This window comes from Perognathus longimembris, chromosome 27 (assembly GCF_023159225.1).
Source record: "Perognathus longimembris pacificus isolate PPM17 chromosome 27, ASM2315922v1, whole genome shotgun sequence".
NCBI lineage: Eukaryota > Metazoa > Chordata > Mammalia > Rodentia > Heteromyidae > Perognathus > Perognathus longimembris.
This window is the reverse complement of record NC_063187.1, coordinates 2,838,651-2,859,841: the sequence shown is the minus strand read 5'-3', so window position 1 is coordinate 2,859,841 and position 21,191 is coordinate 2,838,651. Positions and strand designations below refer to the sequence as shown.

The following is a 21,191-nucleotide window of genomic DNA, read 5'->3' as shown; positions in this document are numbered from 1 at the left end:
CATCCTCTCAGGAGGGAGGGGCACTGGCTGTCTTTTCTTCAGGAGAGGGGAACCAGCTAGGCAGGCAATGGTGGGAACCAGGCTCCGCCCCAGAGGCAGGGGAGGGCAGGGAGGACCACTGAGGCTGGCGCCCCTTCAAGGTTTACTGGGGTCACAGCAGGGGCTCCCCACATGATTCGGAGGGTCCTTTCCAGTTCAGCTTAGAATCTTGGGTCTAACTGCACACTGGTAGCTCACGCCTGTCATCCCAGCTACTCAGGAGGCTGAGATCTGAGGATTGTGGTTCGAAGCCAGCCTGGGCAGGAGAGTCTATGAGACTCTGATCTCCAATGAACCACCAGAAAACTGGAAGTGGAGCTGTGGCTCAAGTGGTAGAGCGCCAGCCTTGAGCCAAAGAGCTCAGGGACAGTGCCCAGGCCCTGAGTTCAAGCCCCAAGACTGACAAAAACAAAGCAAAACAAAAGGAACTGGGCAGCAAGCTGATCATGACCATCTTCCATGTATTCAGCAAACAAGGTATTTGTGTTTGGTGGTTTAGGGTTTGAACTCAGGGCCTGGGCACTGTCCCTGAGCTTTGCTTGCTCAAGGCTGGTGCTCTACCATTTGAGCCACCGCTCCACTTTGTTTTGTGGTAGTTCATTTTGTGGTGGTTCAATCAGCTGGAGCTGATTTCAAACCAAGATCCTCAGATTTCAGCCTCCTGAGCCGAGACTACAGGTGTGAGCCACTGCTGCCTGCGATTGGGAAATTAAACGATCATAGGAAAAATTCCTTTTGTTTAAAATAATCAGTTTTGAAACAAACCTCCCGTCTTGCTCATTCTCTCTCTTCCTCATGCCAAAATGTCCTGGGCAAACCAGAGTTCAAGATCACAAACTGGATTTTACTCTAAATCACAAAATTGCCATTCACCAAATGTCCTCCCTTCCCCACCCCCCTTTTTTTATTTATTTATTTATTTATTTATTTATTTTTTGCCAGTCCTGGGCCTTGGACTCAGGGCCTGAGCACTGTCCCTGGCTTCTTTTTGCTCAAGGCTAGCACTCTGCCACTTGAGCCACAGCGCCGCTTCTGGCCATTTTCTCTATATGTGGTGCTGGGGAATTGAACCCAGGGCTTTATGTATACGAGGCAAGCTCTCTTGCCACTAGGCCATATCCCCAGCCCGTTCCCCCTTTTTTAAGACAGTGAATAAGTTCCAGTGCAATCATTACAAGAAGAAAAAGGAACTCTATGTCATTTTCCTGATTTTTATTTATGGATTTATTTTCGGTGCCAGTCCTGGGGCTTGAACTCAGGGCCTGGGCGCTGTCCCTGAGCTCTTGGTGCTCAAGGCTGGCGCTCTACCACTTTGAGCCACAGCACCACTTCCGGTTTTCTGGTGGTTCATTGGAGATGAGAGTCTCATGGACTTTCCTGCCCAGGCTGGCTTTGAACTGTGATCCTCAGATCTCAGCCTCCTGAGTAGCTGGGATGACAGGCGTGAGCTATTGCCAGCCAATTCATTTTCTTTCCTCCTAATGTGTTCAATTTGCCCTGGTCAGCCCGGGGAAGATTTCAATTCTTATATTCCCCGTGCAGCTTTTTCTTCCCCTGAGAGAATGGTGACTTAATATTAACTCGATCCCTTTCTGCCTCCTCTTCCTCGTCGTATCTTTCTTCCTCGTTTTCATCTTCTGCCTCGCTGCTGACAGGACTGGAGGCTTGGGAGACGGATGGAGAAGGTGGTACCGAAGACGGCCTGGGGAATTTAAATCCTTCCGTCTGTCCAAGATAAAAATAACACACTATGTTGATGTGAACATGATTTGCAATGATAAAAACACAATGTATGCACTTTTTTTTTTCAAGTAATTAGGCATCGTGGCTCACGCCTGTCACCCAAGCTACTCAGGAGGCTGAGATGAGAGGATTGCAGTTGGAAGCCGATGCTTTATTGTCAATGAACCACCAACAAAATAAAAGTCAAACGGGAGCTGTGGCTCAGGTGGTAGAGCACCAGAGTCACGAGGCTAGCTGAATTAAAGGCTTGCTGGAGTTCATTTTGCTTCCAAACTGTGTACTAGTTTGCACACTTTGCAGCTCCCCGATGAAAAGGGCGTGGTAGAATTGGCCACAAATAAGAAATTTCACTTTGCAAACACACACACCATGCAGGAGACATTTACCGTTGGTGGCGAGAGCGGCTCTACATGAAACTGCTCGGGAAATGCCCGGCTTAACGCCAGGTGTCGGGCATGCTGGTAATACTGTCGAGAGAAAGGAAACGCAGGCGTGAGAACGTTATCTGGATATTTCCATAACCAGGTTCCTTCTTTATGTGAACACCTATTCTGCTGTGTCTGAAAGAGACACGTTTATTTTATTTTGGTTGGCCGTGGGCCTTGAACTCATGGCCTGCACCCTGAGCTTCTTTTGCTCAAGGCTGGTGCTCTACCACTTGAGCCACAGCGCCACTTCTGGCTTTCTAGTGCTTTACTGGAAATAAAAGTCTCACAGATTTTCCTGCCCAGGCTGGCTTCGAACCACAATCCTCAGATCTCAGTTTACTGAGTAGCTGGGATGACAAGAATGAGCCACCAGCCCCGGGAAGGTTCAACAGTTTTTTTAAACAAGAAAATTTATTTTGAACTAATGCATTCAAACAAAACTCAAGTGTCTGAGTAGAGTCCTTGTCATATTTTACTAAAGCAAGCAAGGGTATTTCCTCCTAATGTTTTCCTTAAACCTGTAATGCATCAAGCCAAGTGCTGGTCTTAGAATAATTGGACAGATTAGGGCTACGTCTTGATGGATTTACACAAAAGCATGGTGACTTGAGTTTAAGAAATTGAATACTGGGGCTGGGAATGTGGCTTCATGGTAGAGTGCTTGCCTAGCATGCACGAAGCCCTGGGTTCGATTCCTCAGTGCCACATACACAGAAAAAGCCAGGAGTGGCGCTGTGGCTCAAGTGGCAGAGTGCTAGCCTTGAGCAAAAGGAAGCCAGGGACGGAGCTCAGGCCCTGAGTTCAAGCCCCAGGACTGACAAACATAGAAAAAAGAAAAGAAATTAAATACTCACATAAGTTTAAAAAGAACATATATATGTATATTAGGTAGATAATAGATAGGTAGATACATAGATAGATACACAGATAGATAGATGATAGATATACACAGATAGATTAGATAGATAGAGCCAGGCACCAGTGGCTTACACCTGTCATCCCAGCTACTCAGGAGGCTGAAATCTGAGGACCACAGTTCAAAGCCAGCCTGGGCAGGACTCATCTCCAATGAGCCACCAAAAAGCCAGAAGTAGAACTGTGGCTCAAGTGGTAGAGCACCAGCCCTGGAGCACAAAAACTCAAGGACCAGCACTCAGGCCCTGAGTTCAAGCCCCAGGAAAGAAAGAAAAGCATATTTTTAAAAAAGCACCATTGGATGGATAAAGGATGAGATTTTTTTTTTCAAGATGGCTCACTCTGCCTAAATATCTCCAGTCAAGCAGGTCCGACAGCCTTTCCGTGCGATTTCTCTGGATGATTCTCTGCCGCCTGGACTGTTTGCAGAACCCGTAAAGAAACTGCGTGAGTTGATTGCAAGACTCATCCGGGGAGCAGAAGCGCCGGTCCACGATGTAAATGCCTGGGCATGTGGGGGGGCGGGGGGGGGGGAGGCGTAATGAAGGCAGGCCCCAGCTGCAAACATCTGGCTTCTGCTTTTCCATAGTGCACATAGCAGCGGCTCTTGGCCTTTCCAGCTGTGTCCATTCTAATGTGTTCCTTCCAAGGCTTTAATATTCTCTCTCTCTCTCTCTCTCTCTCTCTCTCTCTCTCTCTCTCTCTCTCTCTCTCTCTCTCTCTCTCTCTCTCTTCTCTCTCTCTCTCTCCTCCAGGGGGCGCTCACTAACCAGATTCTCCTGGTAGACCCTGGGTACCACTTGAATCACAGCTCCACTTCCGGTTTTCTGGTGATTCATTGGAGATCAGAGTCTTATAGACTTTCCTGCCTGGGCTGGATTTGAACCACGATTCTTAAGAGCTCAGCCTCCTGAGTAGCTGGGATGATAGGCGTGAGCCACTGGTGCCTGGCTTAAATGCATTAAAATTTTTTTTGCCATGGACCTTTAGACTAATAATCTATGTGTTCTATAAATAGTGGCCAATATTTGTGTTCTAAGACCATAATTATTGTAATGCTCTCTTTTCCTAAGTGGTCAGCCAAACCACTACAACAGGAGTAGATTAAAGACAAAATTTGCCTATGATTTGTCCTCTTTTTCAGCCAGTCTTTTGCAATATATTATCAATACTCTTCTTAGCTATGGATTGCATGATTAAATCTGCATATTTTTTTGCAAGTATGTGCCAGTCCCGGGGCTTGAACTTGGGGCCTGCGCGCTGTTCCTGAACATTATTTTTGTTTTTAGTTTGCTCAAGGCTAATGCTCTACCACTTGAGCCACAGCTCCATGCCTGACGTTTTGTGGGTTCCTTGAAGAGTCTTACAAAGTTTTCTGCCTGGGGCTGGCTTGGAACTGCGGTCCTCAGATCTCAGCCTCCTGAGGAGCTGGGATGACAGGTGTACGCTACCCGCGCCTGGCTAAATGGACTTTCAGCTGGCTAAGCAGTTCAGGCCTCCGCTGAGCTCTCGGGACAGGCTCTGTGAAGACGCGTCAGTGTGGCGAGGGGCCCCGTGTCCCCCCCCCCCCCAAACTGGCGCAATGACAGAGCTCACCGTAGGCGGCAGGGTCAGCCACGTGCTCCTGCATGAAACAGCCAAAGCCGGAGAGATTGGTGGTCACACTGGGAATGCCCATCACCGTGCACTCGGCTGGAAACACACAGAGGCTCACACGCACCCCAAACCCCCAGGCACAGCCCCCGGCTCCCCTAAGCCTTCCTGCTTAAGGCTGGTGCTGTACCCCTTGAGCCCACAGCTCCACATCTGGTTTTTTGGTGATTTGTTGGCGATCAGAGTCTCATGGACTTTCCCACCCTAGCTGGCTTTGAACCCTGATCCTCAGCTCTCAGCCTCCTGAGAAGCTGGAATTCCAGGTCAGTCTGGGTCAGTCCAGGCAAAAGAGTGAGACTCCCCCCCCCCCGCCCCCCATTTGAGAAATAACAGCTAAAGGAGGTGGAACACTTAGCAAGCATGAGGCCCTGGGTTCAAACTTCAGTCATGGCAAAGAAAGGAATGGAAAGAAAGAGAAGAAGAGCGATGGAAGATGGAAGAAGGGAGGAAAGGAGGGAGGGAGGGAGGGAGGGAGGGAGGGAGGGAGGGAGGGAGGGAGGGAGGAAAGGAGGGAGGGAGGAAAGGAGGAAGGGAGAGAAAGCGCATATCAAAACCATAATAGAAATTCCCTACCAACTTGAACATGATATTCCTGCACCTGAAAGAATATACAGGCAGATCTAGAACATTCCCCGGTTGAGACCTGGCATACCTGGAGTGTACCCCCAGGGTTCGTAGTATGAGGGGAACACTCCCAAGTGACAGCCTCGCACAAACTCTTCGTAGTCCATGGGTAACAGGGGGCTGGTGGAAGACAGGAACTCGGGGTGCACAATCACCTACGAGAAAATCCCAGTGAGGGGGGTCGGGAGGAGTGAAAGCACCCCTAGGAGCGACAGACAGAAGGACAAACCAAAGCCTATGCACACACACCCCGTCCACTCTCTGAGGTTCGAAGTCCACCCTGGGCAGACCTCTCTCCAAGACTCTCCTGTCTCATTAGCCAGCAAAAAGCTGGCAGCAGAGCGTGGCTCGGGTGGTAGAGGGCCAGAAAAACCAGGCAGCAAGTGCAAGGCCCTTGAGGCAAACAAATAGGCGCGCAGGTGGTCAGGTACATAGAACGACAGACAGACGGCCGGAAGGACAGAGAGACAGACAGAGTAAGGAGATTGATTTCAGGCATGTGTGGGTAGATGATAGATGGATGGATGGATGGATGGATGGGTGGATGGATAGATAGAAAGGGATAGAATAGAGATAATTAGATTAGATAGAACAGGTAGATATAAAAATAACAGGCAGGTAGGTAGAATAGGTCGATAAATAGTGATAGAAATAGACAGAACAGGGAGATGGAATAGGGAGATAGATTTGATACGGAGCTAGACTAGGGAGGTAACTAATTATAGATAGATAGACATACAGATAGAGAGACAAACAGATTGATAGACATACAGATAGATAGACATACAGATAGAGAGATGCACGGATGGATGGACAGATAGAGATAGATAGATAGATAGATAGATAGATAGATAGATAGAATAATTAGATTGGATAGAATATGTAGCTATACTAAATCAATAAATAGGTGGAATAGGTTGATCAATAATGATAGATATAAATAGAATAGGTAATTAGGTAGATTAGATAGAATTGGTAGATATAATAGACAGACAGACGCCATAGGTGAAATAACTCTCAAGCAGAATGGTTTCAAACCAAATGATTATTATTTTCTCGACTTCTCCGTATCTGAGGGCGGTTTCTGTGTCGTTCTCCTCCCCTTGCACGGTGCGTGTGCATGGTTGCACTGTGCGTGCGCAGTTGCATTGTGCGCGTGCGCGGTTGCACGAGGCGTGCGTGCCATTGCACGCGCGTGTGTCAGGTTGCACTGTGTGGTGTGCACGGTTGCACAGTGCATGTGCGCTGCTGCATTGGGTGTAGGTGCAGTTGCATTGTGTCTGCATTTGCACGGTGCGTGTGCACGGTTGCACGGTGCGTGTGTGTGATTGCACTGGAGGTATGTGTGTAGTTGCACGGTGCGTGTGTGCGGTTGCACGATGCGCGCGTGGTGGCCCGATGCACACGCCCCGTCGCCCTCCCCCCCCCCCCGTCCCCCCCCCTCCGCCGCGCTCACCTTCACGCGGTCGGAGCGGTGGTTGAAGAGGCCGATTCTGCGGATGGTGCTGAGGATCGGGTCGGTGGAGTCGTCCAGCATGTTGTGCGTGGTCACCGGGGGCAGCGCCTGCCGCTGGGGGGCGGGGGGGGGGGAGAGGGGGGGACCGAGGACAGTCAGAGGGGCGGTGAGGGGCTCGCAGGCCGGGCAAAGCTCTCTGGGATTTAATCTAGAAGGTTAAGGGTGTTCTGGAATCACTTGGCCATCAGGAGAAGCACGTTTGGGTTTGGCCGGGCACTGCAGCTCACACCTGTAATCCCAGCTGCTGGGGAGACTGAGGTCTGAGGATGGCGAGTTCGAAGCCAGCCCAGGTAGGAAAGCTTATCTCCAATGACCCAGCCAAAAAGCCAGGGGTGGAGCTGGGCCTCCAGTGGCAAGCGCCAGCTATTGTAAGCAACATAGCTGAGCTAAGAGCACTTGAGGCCCCGAGTTCAAGTCCAAGCACCAGCATTAAAACAAGAATCATCATCTCGGCCTATGCCCCCCACATCTGTTTTGCCTATTTTGATCACAATTGCATCTGTCTACGTGGCATTCATACTCTCCTGTGCTGTGACACGAATTCAATGTCTTTGGAACAATCTAGAAGATTTGATTACAATGTGCACCCCCCCCCATGAGATACAGCCTGAAAAACTACCCCCCCCCAAAAGAACCACGTTATTTAAGTGACTCTAGGAGATTCTTTTGTTCTTTTCTCTCTCTCCCATTTACAAGTTTCCCCAGTTCAGCCCAGCCTAGAACATTGAACGGATTGCACAACAGCAGAACATGGCGGCTGCTTTGCTTTCTTCTTCTTCTTTCGTTGTTTTCTTTTTTACCTGAGTTGAGAAGATGGCTCTTTTCATGATGGTCACGTCATCTCGATCCAAAATAGTATTCATGTCAGGAATTTCTCCTCTGCCATTCAACAAACAGGAGGTTGAGATCTGAGGATTGCGGTTCGAAGCTAGCCTAGGCAACCGAGTGTCTAAGACTCTTGTCTCCCATGAATCACAGAAAAAAAAAGCCACAAGGGACACTGTGTCTCGAGTGACAGAGTCACAGGCTCAACGCTCAAGCCTCCAGACCAGCCAAAAATAATAATAATAAATTATTATTATTATTATCAAATTATTATGTAAAGACATTATTATTGAAAGAATGACTTAAGATGTGAGCAAAGGTTTAAGCTACAACTACATTCATGTGCAACGTGGATGGTCAATAAATGTGCATTGGGACTGAAACTGTACACGAAGGTCTTAATCTGTGTCTGCCTTTGAACCCTCCATAGTTGCACACGTGATTGATAGTTAGCCAATGGGAGTATAAAACATCACACGACACATCTCCCGGGCCTTCAGAAAAGAAATCCACGGTAGCGTCTGTCTGAGCATTCACCTTAGCAGTGCGTCGTACAGTTTCTTTCCAAACTTTTCCTTCATAGCATGCGCAGTGTCCCTGTTTAAAATAATAATAATAATAACAGCACAAGCATTCTAGGGTTGGGCATGGTAGCATCCTTCTGTAGTCCCATCCACCCAGCAGGCGGTGATGGAAAGATGGAGGTCTGAGGTGAGACCTGGTAAAAGCTCGAGACCCTATCTGAAAAACAAAGTCAATGGCAAAGGCGGGCAGGGCTCAAGTGGTTTGGTGTCTGCCTTGAAAATACAAGGTCCTGAGTTCAAGTCCCAGGACTGCCCAAGATTTTTTTTTTAAGATGGGAAGATAGTGGGTGTTGGTGGCTCACACCTATTATCCCAGCTACTCTGGTGGCTGAGATCTGAGGATCACGGTTCAAAGCCAGCCCCGGGCAGGACAGTCCGTGAGACTCTCATCTCCAATGAACCCCCGGGAAACCAGAAGTGGAGCTGTGGCTCAAGTGGTAGAGTGCCAGCCATGAGTTTAAAGAATTCATGGTGGAAATAATCCTGAGACAATAAAATACCAAAGCTCAGGGCGAGAGATGTCGGATGTCACACACTTCAAAACAGACAGTGTAGTGTTGAGAAGGTAGCTAGCTTAGCTCTGCGTGTGCCAAGGCCCTGGGTTCGATCCCCACCCCTGCAAGAAGAACACAAGCCAACCAGCAAGATCCCCCTTTGCATTCCCCGCGCCAGAATGTTCCAGACGTGTTGAGATTACCATAGCTGCTTCCTTACGGCTTGTCCTTTCAACGTTTCCACGTTGAAGTTATTAGTCTTGGCAGGCATGATGAAGAACACCACCACGGTGACATTGCTTTTATGCAGCTGAGGAGGAGAGACCAAACACACAACAGAGGGGGAGGTGAATGGGCGTGTCACACGTTGTGCTTATCCCTGTAGCACACCAAAAAAAAAAAAAAAAACAACCATCATTTTTGTTTTTGTTGGTCCTGGGACTTGAACTCAGGGCCTGGGCGCTGTCCCTGCTCAAGGCTGGCGCTCTACCACTTGAGCCACAGCTCCACTTCCGGTTTCCTGGTGGTTCATTGGACAGAAGAATCTCACACACTTTCCTGCCCAGGCTGGCTTTGAACCATGATCTTCAGATCTGTTTCCTGAGTAGCTGGGATGACAGGCGTGAGCCACTGGTACCCAGCTGAAAGTGTGTATTTCCTGTTTGTTTGTTTGTTTTTGTTGTTGTTGTTAGTTTGTTTCTATTGATTGGTGGGAATAGATTATGGGTTTTTTCCCCCTATTAAATATTTTAGCAATTTGTTGCCTTTTGGATTTTAGACATTTATTGATGTTTTTGGTATAGCAGATAATACTCTGGCTGTGTAAACTGCACTATGTAAGCCCATATAATAAATAATTACAGTAAGTGCCACTGTCTTATTAATTATTCTTACTAATAGTTTTTCTTCTTCTGTTATTAGTATTAATAAGGGGGGGTTCATATTTTTATCTAAGCTCCTGTAATAGCCTAGGAGCACTGCTAGAATTCACACTGGTATTTTAGGTGTGTGTGTGTGTGTGTGTGTGTGTGTGTCACTATTGGAGTTTGAACTCAGGGCCTGAGCACTGTCTCTCAGCTTTTTATTTTTTTGCTCAACGCTGGTGCTCTACCCCTTGAGCCACAGCTCCAGCGCAGGTTTTTGACTGGTTCCTTGGAAATGAAAGTGTTTCCTAGCTGGCTTTGAACTGAGCTCCTCCCAGCGCAGCTTCCTGACTAGCTGCGTGCAGGGCTGCTGAGAGGTTTCCTTACCCTGAGAAGGAAATTGAGCCTGGATAAGGACTCCAGCAAGATGTCGGCTCCTTTGTTGGAGAACTCATACCTCCCGGCGATGAAGAGGAATAGAGTCTTCTCCAGATCGAAGTCCAGATGGCTGAAAGGAAGCAGAGCAGACATTTCCAGTGAAAGGAAACATCTCTGGGCATTTCCAGGAAGATAGGACGTGGTCCGGGAAAGAGCAACATTTCCTATACACGTCCTGTTTTTCCCTTCTCCAGAGAGCTAGAATAATGGTTGCTTTTTATGTGTGTGTTGGTCCTGAGGCTTGAACTCAGGGCCTGGGCGCTGTCCCTGAGCTCTTCAGCTCAAGGCTGGCGCTCTACCACTTGAGCCACTTCTGGTTTCCTGGTGGTTCATTGGGGATCAGAGTCTCCCAGACTTTCCTGTCCAGGCTGGCTTTGAACCACAGTCCCCAGATCTCAGCCTCCTGAGTAGCTGGGATGACAGACGGGAGCCACTGGCATCTGGCTATAATTTTTTTATTTGTAATTCATTTTTTGCATAAAGAAAAACATACCCATAGAAATGACCTCGGACAAAGTCTTGGATTCTGGCCTTGTACATGACGTGCAGGTTTTGGAACTCGTGCAGGGCTGAAAACTTCTTCACGCTCAAGCCGTTGGGTGTCACTACATCTGCCAAGAGAAATGGCAAACCACGCGTGACCGTGGAGAGAATGTCATGTCGTGCTCCTACTTCATGACAAGTTTAAAGTCCTAAGCCTTCACCAATCAGTCTTCAGGTGGGCATAAGAAATTATGAATTGGGCGCTGGTGGCTCACGCCTGTCATCCCAGCAACTCGGGAGGCTGAGATCTGAGGATCAGGGTTCAAAGCCAGCCTGGGGCAGGAAAGTCTGTGAGACTCTTATCTCCCATGAACCACCAGAAAACCAGAAGTGGAGCCGTGGCTCAAGTGGTAGAGCACCAGCCCTGAGTGAAAGAAGCTCAGGCACAGTGCCCAGGTCCTGAGTTCAAGATCCACCACCAGCAAAGAAAAAGAAAGATAATAATGAATACAATCCCCCCCCCCCATTCCATTTTGTTTTTGATCTTCAGATCCAAGCCCTCCCGCTAGATGGTCACTCGGAATGGAAGGACAGGGGGACACAAGTTAGGGACAAGCATTACCAGGCTTTCTCTTGAGGATGTGTTCAGCCTCCGTAGCTGTGATCTCTGACACTGTGGTGAACACGTGAGCACAGTGCACGGAGGCTCGCTCCATGCAGTACCGGTGGTAAATCTGCCTCTCTCCAGCCTCTTTGTCGATGTCAAACTGTGGAAACATACGCACACAGGAACAAGCACGCACAGACAAATACAGATCCGTGAGGTGCAGGTCGCTCGCGCCCGTAACCCTAGCTCAGCAGGAGGCTGAGGTCTGAGGATGGTGCGTCTCAAAGCCAAACCAGGCAGGAAAATCCAGGAAACTCTTATTTGCTGACGAACCAGCAAAAACCCTGAAGTGGAGCTGTGGCTCAAGTGGTAGAGCACCAATTTTGATAGAGGAAAGACAAGGGGAAGGTGTGAGGCCTTGAGTTTGGGCCCCAGTACTGGCCCCCCAACACACACACACAACACACACACACACACACACACACACACACACACACACAGATGAACTTTACTAAAAATATCTATTTGTTTTGGAGAGCACTGTGTGCTTTGTTTCCCTTCTAGATCATTCTTTAACTCCTACAGAACTGGTGTTTCCGTAGTCATAGAGATGCTATGATTTTACGTGTGTGTGTGTGTGTGTGTGTGTGTGTGTGTGTGTGTGCCAGTACTGGGCCTTGAACTCAGGGCCTTGAACTCATGCTTGGGATTTTTGCTCAAGGCAGGAAGGAAGGAAAGGAGGAAGAAGGGAAGGAAGGAAGGAAGGAAGGAAGGAAGGAAGGAAGGAAGGAAGGAAGGAAGGAAGGAAGGAAGGAAGGAAGGAGGGAGGGAAGGAGGGAGACTTGGGTGCTTGTTACTGTAGAATATTCTACAGTTCCCTCCAGGAACCAGGGCAGCTTAGCTTTTCACAGATCACTGCTCTGACCTTCCAGTGAGCCATTATCTGAAAGCCTTGGGAAATTTCCCTGGCTTCCTGCCCGCGCCCTGCCGGGGTGACTTGATTCTGTTCACTGTTTGACCTTTCCATTAGAATGACCTTTAGGCAGGGCAGTTCTCAGGAGAGCTGCCCATGGCTGCCGACAGGTTTCTTGGTTCTTTTTTTTTTTTTTTCTTCCACAAAGAATGTTCTGGAACTCCCAACCTCTGTATCAGATAAAAGATAAAAACCTTCTAGGGCCGTGATCTCAATGTTACCCACATAACGTACACCCATGCCCGCGTGCACGCACACACGTGCATACGTGTGCATTCTGATTCACAGACTCTTCCAGTGCTTTCTTCTGGGAAGGAGTTCAGTCATCAGCTTCTACCTCCATCTTTAGCAAGCCAGCTTCTTACGAAGGAAGCACCCAAGGGCTCTCCCGCCTGTCATCCCAGCGACTCAGGAGGCTGAGATCTGAGGATCACGGTTCAAAGCCAGCCTGGGCAGGTAAAGGCCCTGAGACTCTTACCTCCAATGAACCACCAAAAAGCTAGAAGTAGAGCCGTGGTTCAGATGGTAGAGCGCCAGCCTTGAGCAGAAAAGCTCGAGGACAGCGCCCAGGCCCGGAGTTCAAGTCCCAGGACTGGTACATACACCCACAAACAAAAAAAGATGTAAATTGACTTAGTGAGATAGATTGCAAATCTACAAAAGCACGGAATGGACAGCACTCCGGTGTTTTGTGAAGATTGTAGACATGACCATAGAAGATATTCTTTTAAATAAGTTACCATATATTTCTCTCTGTGTGTGTGTGTGTGTGTGTGTGTGTGTGTGTGTGTGTTAGGTGCTATTCCTGGGACTTGAACTCAGGGCCTGGCTAGCATTCTACCACTTGAGCCACAGTGCCACTTCTGGCTTTTTCTTTATTTGTGGTGCTGAGGAATTGAACCCAGGGCTTCACATATGGGAGGCGAGCACTCTACCCACCAGGCTGTATTCCCAGCCCCCTTAGTTCTGTTTTTATTGAGCTACTTAAGTAGCTGTGCCAAGGGTTTACCCAGCAACATGTCCGTTTATGAGGACAACGCAATCCAGGTCCCCCCACCCTCCTCCCCATCTTCCCTCCCCCTCCCCTCAATTTCCTCCCTTCATAGAATATGCATTATTACGAATGCCCTTCCAGAAGCTTCTCCATGAATGATAAGCTTCTAGTTAAATGATCCTCGTGCAACCAACCCCAAACAGAGGAGAGATGTCTAGACTGACAGATGGGGGGGTTTGGGGGGGGGGGTGTCTCGTACCACCCTGCCATGTGGACCCTGTAGAAAGTTCCAGTGCAAGGCTGACCCACAAGCCAGGCCTGTGTCCAGCCTGAAGGACGGGGGAGGGGAGGGGGGAGGGGGGAGGTGGCAGGGGCTGGAGCCGGTTGTAGGGATGGGAGTTGGCACAGGGATTGATCGATCACTGTGGGGGCGACTGTACAAATCAATACCGGTGCCTTCCCGGGATGGCTGTACCAATCAATATTATTAGTACAGGCATCGATCAAGTCACCTGTGGGGTGGGCGTGGAAATCAGGATTGGTAGAGGGGTTGAGGGATCGATCGATCGATCGATCACTCCTGGAGGCGGTTGTCGGAATCGGTATTGGGGGCACTGATTGATCCGGGGAGGCGGTTATCAGTATTGGGGCACTGATCGATCCGGGGAGTTGGTATTGGGGCATTGATCGATCCAGGGAGAGTCAGTATTGGGGCACTGATTGATCTGGGGAGGTGGTTGTCCGGATGAGTATTGGGGCACTGATTGATCCGGGAAGGTGGTATTGGGACACTGATCTATCTGGGGAGGCAGTATTGGGACACTGATCGATTCGGAGAGGGGGTTGTCAGGATGGGTATTGGGGCACTGATTGATCCAGGGAGGCGGTTATCAGTAGTGGGGCACTGATCGATCGACCTGGAGAGGAGGTTGTCGGGATGGGTATTGGGGGCACTGATAGACCCGGGGAGGCGGTATTGGGGCACTGATGGATCCGGTGAGGTGGTTATCAGTATTGGGGCACTGATCGATCGGGGAGGGGCTTGTCGGGATGGGTATTGGGGGCATCGATCGATCGGGGAGGGGCTTGTGGGGGTGGGTATCGGGGACCCCCCCCTCGCCCCGTACCTGCTGCAGGCGGTTGTAGAAGTCGGCGTTGGCGGCGCACAGGTGGCGGCCCAGCAGCGTGGCGTGCGTGGTGAACACGGAGCCCAGCGGGAGCCCGCGCGCCCGGCTCAGCACCAGCCCCGCGCCCGCCTGCCACTCGTGGAAGTGCGCCACGACGCGCCGCGCGCCGGCCCGCGCCGTCACCTGCGGGGACACGGGGGTGGGCGGGTGCCGAGCCCGCGGGGCAGGGAGGGGAGGGCTCGCGTGGGGGGCTGGGGGATGGGGAGGGCTCGTGTGGGGGGGCGTGGGGGATGGGGAAGGCTTGCGTGGTGGATGGGGAGGGCTCGCGTGGGGGGGCGTGGGGGATGGGGAAGGCTAGCGTGGGGGGCGTGGGGGATGGGGAGGGCTCGCGTGGGGGGGCGTGGGGGATGGGGAAGGGCTCGCGTGGGGGGGCGTGGGGGATGGGGAAGTCTTGCGTGGGGGATGGGGAGGGCTCGCGTGGGGGTGGGGGATGGGGAAGATTCGCGTGGGGCGTGGGGGATGTGGAGGGCTCGCGTGGGGGTGGGGGATGGGGAGGGCTCGCGTGGGGAGATGGAGGATGGGAAGGATTCATGTGGGGGTGTGGGGGATGGAGAAGGTTCGCGTGGGGGGCATGGGGGTATGGGAGGGCTCGCGTGGGGGGATGCGGAGGGCTCACGTGGGGGTTGGGAGTATGGGGAGGACTCCCGTGGGGGGGAGGGGGAAGGCTCCCGTGGGGAGGCAGGGGGCGTGGGGGGGAGGGGAGGACGGGGCCGGTGGGCGAAGACCAAGCCCACGGGGACGGACAGGGATGGGCGGCTCGCATGGGGGGACAGGGATGGGAGGATGGGAAGGAGGAGGGTGGGGTGGGAGGGAGGACGGGGAGGAAAGAGAGAGAGAAAGAGGGAGGGAGGGGAAAAGAAAGGGGGGAGGGATGGAGGGAAGGAGGGAGAGAGAAGGAAGGAAGGAAGGAAGGAAGGAAGGAAGGAAGGAAGGAAGGAAGGAAGGAAGGAAGGAGGAGGGGAGGGAAGGAGGGAGAAGAAGCAAAGTAAAGAGGGGGAAGGAAGGGGGAAGGAGCGGGAAGGAGGATGAAAGGAGGAAGGCGCCCCGCCCCGCCCATCGCCCCGCCCATCGCCCCGCCCCAAGCCCCGCCTATCGCCCCGTCCTCAGCCCCGCCCATCGCCCCGCCCATCGCCCCGCCTCAAGCCCCGCCTATGGCCCCGCCTCTCTCCCCGCCCACCGCCCCGCCCATCGCCCCCGCCCCCCGGGCCCGCGCATGCGCACCTCCTGCAGGAACCAGGCGGTCAGCGAGCCCAGCAGCAGCGCGTCGTGGGCCTCGCGGTCGCCCGGCGGGAGCCCCACGCCGCAGGCCTCCCAGAAGTCGGCCTTCCAGCCGTCCAGGCGGCCGGCCGAGGCGCCCAGGTCGAAGAGGACGACGTAGGGGCTCCCCGCGACCAGCCAGCGCCCGAAGTGCACCTGCCGCGACGGGGGGAGGGGGAGGGGAGAGGGAGGAGGGGGAGGCCTGGGCTTGAAGTAGTTATCCAGAGGAGCTGTCACCGCGCACGCGCGTGGGGCAGCGGGTGGACACCAGGCCGTGTCCCCCCCTCTCCACCTCCCCACCTCCACCCCCACCCCCGTGACTCCCTGGTGTGTGATTCTGCTGAACTTTGACCTTGCCTGTCTCAGGAATGCCACCTGATTGGGGGGGGGGGGTGCCCCTGAATCGCTGCGAGGTGATTGGCTCCCGCGGGCAGTGACGTCACCCATTCATAAATTCATTCACGCACTGGGCAGAAGGCCTAGCTGCAGGGCCCTGGCTACTCGGCCTTTCCCAGGCCCCCTTCTGTCGCCCTCCCTGCCCGGGGCCTGGCCCATCACTGGCTCCCCACCCGTGATGCTCTGCCTCAACATACCCTCAAAGGCAAGGAGGGGAAAAAATAAGCCCCAGTCAGCCATTCCTGCATTGCCTGGTCTCTCCAGTGTTGGTCAGCCAGGGAGGGAAGAAAGATCTGACTGGACAAGGGCCTGTCATCCCAACTCCTCAGGAAGGCTGAACTGTGAGGATCACGGTTCAAAGCCAGCCTTGGCAGGAAGGTGTCCCCGAGACTCTGATCCAGGGACCCCCGAAGAAGCTGGACGGGGAGCACCGGCCTTGAGCACAAGAAGCTCAGGGAGAGCATGGGCTTCTTTTATGCCTGGCCTGGACTGCGATCCTCCTGTTTGTATCTCCCCCCCCTGTGGCTGGAGTAGGGGGGCCCTTTAGCCTCTCAGGACGATGGAGTCTCTCCAGTGAGGAGGGAGCTAGGAGCTCTCTCAGTACCTCTCTCCAGAGCTGGCTGGGATTACAGGCAGGAGCCCCTACGCCCGGTGCAATGTTCCCCAGGTAGGTGGGCCATCTCTCCTTTTTCCTGAGCTGCTGATCAAAACGGGGCGCAGTGCCAGCAGCCCCTGGTCCCCGTTACCTGGCAGCCGTGTTTATTCATGGCCTCCATTGCGCCTGCCACAGTGTCATTGAGGGGTTCGCAGGGCTCCACCTGAGTCTTCATGTTGTGCTCAAAATAGGGGCCGATCAGGAAGTAATTTTCCCCCCATTCGTCCACAGTGGTTTTGGCCTTGGTCTGAATCACGGTGTAGATTCCGCCCACTGCGACACACAAGGGAGATTCTACCATGGGGAAGCTTTACTAACTTCCCTTTAAAAACAAAACAAAATAAAATAGTAGGGCTGGGGATATGGCCTAGTGGCAAGAGTGCTTGCTTCGTATACATGAAGCCCTGGGTTCAATTCCCCAGCACCACTTATATGGCCAGAAGCGGCGCTGTGGCTCAAGTGGCAGAGTGCTAGCCTTGAGCAAAAAGAAGCCAAGGACAGTGCTCAGGCCCTGAGTTCAAGCCCCAGGACTGGCAAAATAAAAATAATAATAAATGGACATTCTTATTCCTAAAGCTCTGGCCGTCCTCATGCTACAATAGCTGACTTGATGCACATAGCTTTGGAGTACTCAGATTTTCCCCTCCAAGATAGGGAGGGTTTGTGTTTTGTGGGTTTGTTTTTTTTTGGTAGTGACTAGAATTTGAACTCATGACCTTGAGTGTTGTAGGCAAGTGATACTCGAGTCACAACCCCGCCTTCTTTGAAAAGGCTTTGGTTATGTGTGAGAAAGGATTTCTCAGAGTTGAGGCCTGGGGTGGACTGTGAACTCGTGGACTGTGAACCTCCTGTTTACATTTCCCCAGAACCTGGAATAGTAAGTATATGCTACATTGCCCCGTTATTTTTATTGGTAAAGATGAGGTCTCACAAACTTTTGCCAGAGCTGGCCTCGAACCACTGAACTCCCAATCAACACCTCTGAACTTTCTAGGATTACAAGCAAGATCCATTTTGGCCCATGGGTGGTGGTCAGTGGTGGGACTTGAACTCAGGGCCTGGGCACTGTCTTTGAGCTCTTTCACTCAAGGCTGGTGCTCTACCACTTGAGCTACAGCGCCACTTCCGGTTTTCTGGTGGTTCATTGGAGATGAGAGTCTCGTGGGCTTTCCTGCCCGGGCTGGCTTTGAGCCTCGATCCTCAGATCTCAGCCTCCTGAGTCGCTGGGATGAAAGGCGGGAGCCATCAGCGCCTGGCTTACTAATTTCTTTTAAATGATGAAGGGAGAAAAGTGAGCTCTCGCTTGTAAGTTAATATTTACCATCTCACCAGCACAAAGGTCTGTTTAGTTCATACATGGTGCTAGGCTGGCTCGGTAAACCCCTCTCTCAGCATGTTCTGACGTAGGGGGGCTGGCACAGAGAGGTGCCATTCCTGTCTTCAGAGTTGGTGTCTAAACCAAAAAGGTTCCCCAACACCTACAGTCTAAATCTGTACATAAATGCAATTCCAGCTCACGCCTGTCATCCCAGCTACTCAGGAGGCTGAGATCTGAGGATCGCGGTTCAAAGCCAGCCTGGGCAGGAAAGTCTGTGAGACTCTCCTCTCCTGTGAACCACCAGGAAATCGAGAGTGGTACTGTGGCTCAAGTGGTAGAGCACCAGCCTTGAGTGAAAGAAGTTCAGGACAGATCTCAGGCCCTGAGTTCAAGCCCCAGGAGTGGCAAAAAAAAAAAAAAGATGGTTGCATTCATAAATGGAGTTGTAAAACTCCAACTACTTCACAATCATTGAAAAAATATAATGATAAAACTAGCATTCAGTGGAACCAACCCCAAATTAATTAATGAATGAAAATGTAGACACATGCCTAAATAGTTCATAGACCCACGGATGGTTTGTACACCTGCTAGTTGGCCGAGATCTCCTCTCATTCTTCCTGCAATAAATCACTTAATGATGTTCTCATGGCTGAGAAAAATCATCACACGGAACCATTAAACCATACAAAGGCCACTGGTTTTTATTCCTAGTTGGTCATCACAGAGGTTTTATTTTACTTTTTTACCTTAAACTCCTATTCTCTAGAAAGAGCTACTATTTTAACTGGCTCTTTTTTCTTTTTTTCAGTGCCTGCCCTGGGGCTTGAACTCAGGGCCTGGGCGCTGTCCCTGAGCTTTTTTACTCAAGGCTGGAGCTCTACCACTGGAGCCACAGCTCCACTTATGGCTTTTGTTGTTGTTGTTCACTGGAGATGAGTCTCATGGACTTGAACCTCCATCCTCAGATTTCAGCCTCCTGAGTAGCTGGGATGGCAGGCGTGAGCACCAATGCCCGGCCCCTTGCTATCTTCTTTATAACACACATATCAGTCTAGGTTCTCACAATCTGCCCACTGGAGCCTCCTGAAAACAGCACTTACCTTTATTCGTGACTTCCCAGGACACTTCAAAAAGCAGTAACTCCTCCACCGGCAGCCGGGCCAGATCCCATTGAGGAAACCCACCCAGGGATGTCACAGATAAGGACCGGCCTCGGTGCATCCTCCTGTAGTCCCTTCCGTGACTCTCTTTCCAACAGCTGCTGTCCTGGGAGACCCCAACTCAGACACAGAAAAGTGAGGGGCGCTCCGTGCCCGCCTTTAGTCTCTTGTCAGAAGGAATAAACCAAGGGAATAAAATCTCTTGTGCTTGAAGAATTCACAGCTCTGTGGCTGCCTTTCTGGGTGGATAAGTAGGAAAAATAAATGAGTTCTACTTATCATCGATTCCAATCAGTCCAGAAGAATTGTAAAGTCAAATGTGGCGATTCACACAGCCTTGTCCTGAATTTAGGCACAACGTGATCTGAGCCCCACGCTTTTTGCCCCTGTCCTTTTGAACAAACACCTACTGGATAATCACACGGTGGGCTCATTTCAACATTCCCCTTGACATGTGTCGATCGATTCACCCCAGGAAGCTCGCCAAGGATTCTAGATCGAGGCTACAATGGAATAGGGTGTATTTCTAATTTCCCCTCTGTGTAGATTTATCATCTCCCATTTAATTCTTTTTGTATTCCCCTACACACTGAAAATATATTCTTGGTGATTGTCTTGTCCACTTACAAACTGGACATTGCATTATTGTATTCATCAGCATACATCTGAACTGTCCTTTTATTCATTCTTTTTCTTTCTTTCTTTTTAATAGGAGACAGGCATTTATGGCTCAGGCCTGTTGAGATCCAAAGATCATGGTTCAGAATCAACCTGGGCAGGAAAGTCTATGAGACTCTAATTTCCAATCAACCAGCAAAAAGCCAAAAGCAGGATGGTGTCTCAAGTGGTAAAGTGTTGGCTTTGACAGAAAAAGATTTTAGGACTCAATATCACACACACACACACACTCACACACACACACACACACACCCTTTGGTTTAACCCAACCATGACATTGATAAGCATGAATGCTTTTGAATCATTTTCCCTTATTCATTTAGCCCACAATTGATAGGTTATTATATTCTGCCCTAGGGGAATCTCACCCATTCTACTCATGATGTCACAATGATAAATCAAGTGTCATAAAAGAACTCATGACTTGATCACAGGAATTTACAACCTTTCTTATTAGGTTTTGAAGCATTTCCAGTAGAGTTGGTCTCATTGACTGAAACCTGTTTAAGAGACTGGAACTATGAAATATCATATTTCATTATATGACATTAAGAAGTTTATCTAGGTGCTGGTGGCTCACAGCTGTCATCCCAGCTACTCAGGAGGCTGAGATCTGAGGATCACGGTTCAAAGCCAACCCAGGGCAGGAAAATCCGTGACTCTTATCTCCAATGAACCACCTGAAAACTGGAAGTGGAGCTGTGACTCAAGTGGTAGAGCACCAGCCTTGAATGAAAGAGCTCAGGGACAGCGCCCAGGCCCTGAGTTCAAGTCCTAGGACTGGCAAAAAAAAAGGACTAAGAAAATGAAATCTATAGCCATACGATTCATGTGACATGTCAGCTCTATCGAAGACATTTTAAAGAATGAGAGTTTTAGATGGAGTACACTCTAATCTTATTTACACAGAAAGCAGTTAGGAAGATTATACTCCATGGCTGGCCTAAGCAAAAGCATAAGGCCCTATTTAAAAACTAAATTAAGGTGAAAGGTAAGCACTTCCCTAGAAAGCCTGAGGTTCTAAGTTCTATCCTCAGTCCTATCATTAAGGCCTAGTGTATCCATAAACTGCATTATTAAATGGCAACTCCTTTGTATGACTACTTAATGATAATATGAATAAATAAAATATATCCATTAAAATTAGAAGACTTTTTCAGAATCACACCGACAGTATGTGAAGAACCGTAGAGCACACATTGCTTTTTCTCTGTAATCATGAGTGCTTTCTATTATAGAGAACGATAGGGCAATATGCTTCTAGTTTCTCTCTTCATGGCTTTAGTTTTCTTACTTCCCTAGCTGAGCTTACAAATTAAAGAGACAAACTTTGGTTGGTAATAATTTATCCTCCTTAA

The 21,191-nt window shown here is 50.4% G+C and overlaps 1 protein-coding gene across 1 annotated transcript; it reads right to left on the bottom strand.

Moving 5' to 3' along the window:
• Positions 1-1,557: 1,557 nt before the first annotated feature.
• Positions 1,558-19,216, bottom strand: Gys2 (glycogen synthase 2). Its single transcript, XM_048335174.1, has 16 exons — positions 19,096-19,216; positions 16,766-16,947; positions 15,588-15,779; positions 14,307-14,489; positions 11,228-11,372; positions 10,616-10,733; positions 10,072-10,192; positions 9,025-9,131; positions 8,281-8,340; positions 7,719-7,797; positions 6,859-6,972; positions 5,431-5,557; positions 4,722-4,817; positions 3,467-3,630; positions 2,169-2,249; positions 1,558-1,764 (listed from the first exon to the last, which is right to left on the bottom strand). The coding sequence occupies exons 1-16, from the start codon at positions 19,214-19,216 to the stop codon at positions 1,558-1,560; spliced, it is 2,097 nt and encodes a 698-aa protein (XP_048191131.1).
• Between the last annotated feature and the right edge of the window lie 1,975 nt (positions 19,217-21,191).

What these genes read in the sequence shown, in the direction of transcription:
- Gys2 (XM_048335174.1), bottom strand. Translation starts at nt 19,216, where the DNA reads ATGCACCGAGGCCGGTCCTTATCTGTGACATCCCTGGGTGGGTTTCCT. An exon ending in CTGGGAAGTCACGAATAAAG is followed by an intron (nt 16,948 to 19,095) that starts GTAAGTGCTGTT and finishes TGTGTGTCGCAG; the next exon opens with TGGGCGGAATCTACACCGTG. An exon ending in CCGCCTGGTTCCTGCAGGAG is followed by an intron (nt 14,490 to 15,587) that starts GTGCGCATGCGC and finishes GTGTCCCCGCAG; the next exon opens with GTGACGGCGCGGGCCGGCGC.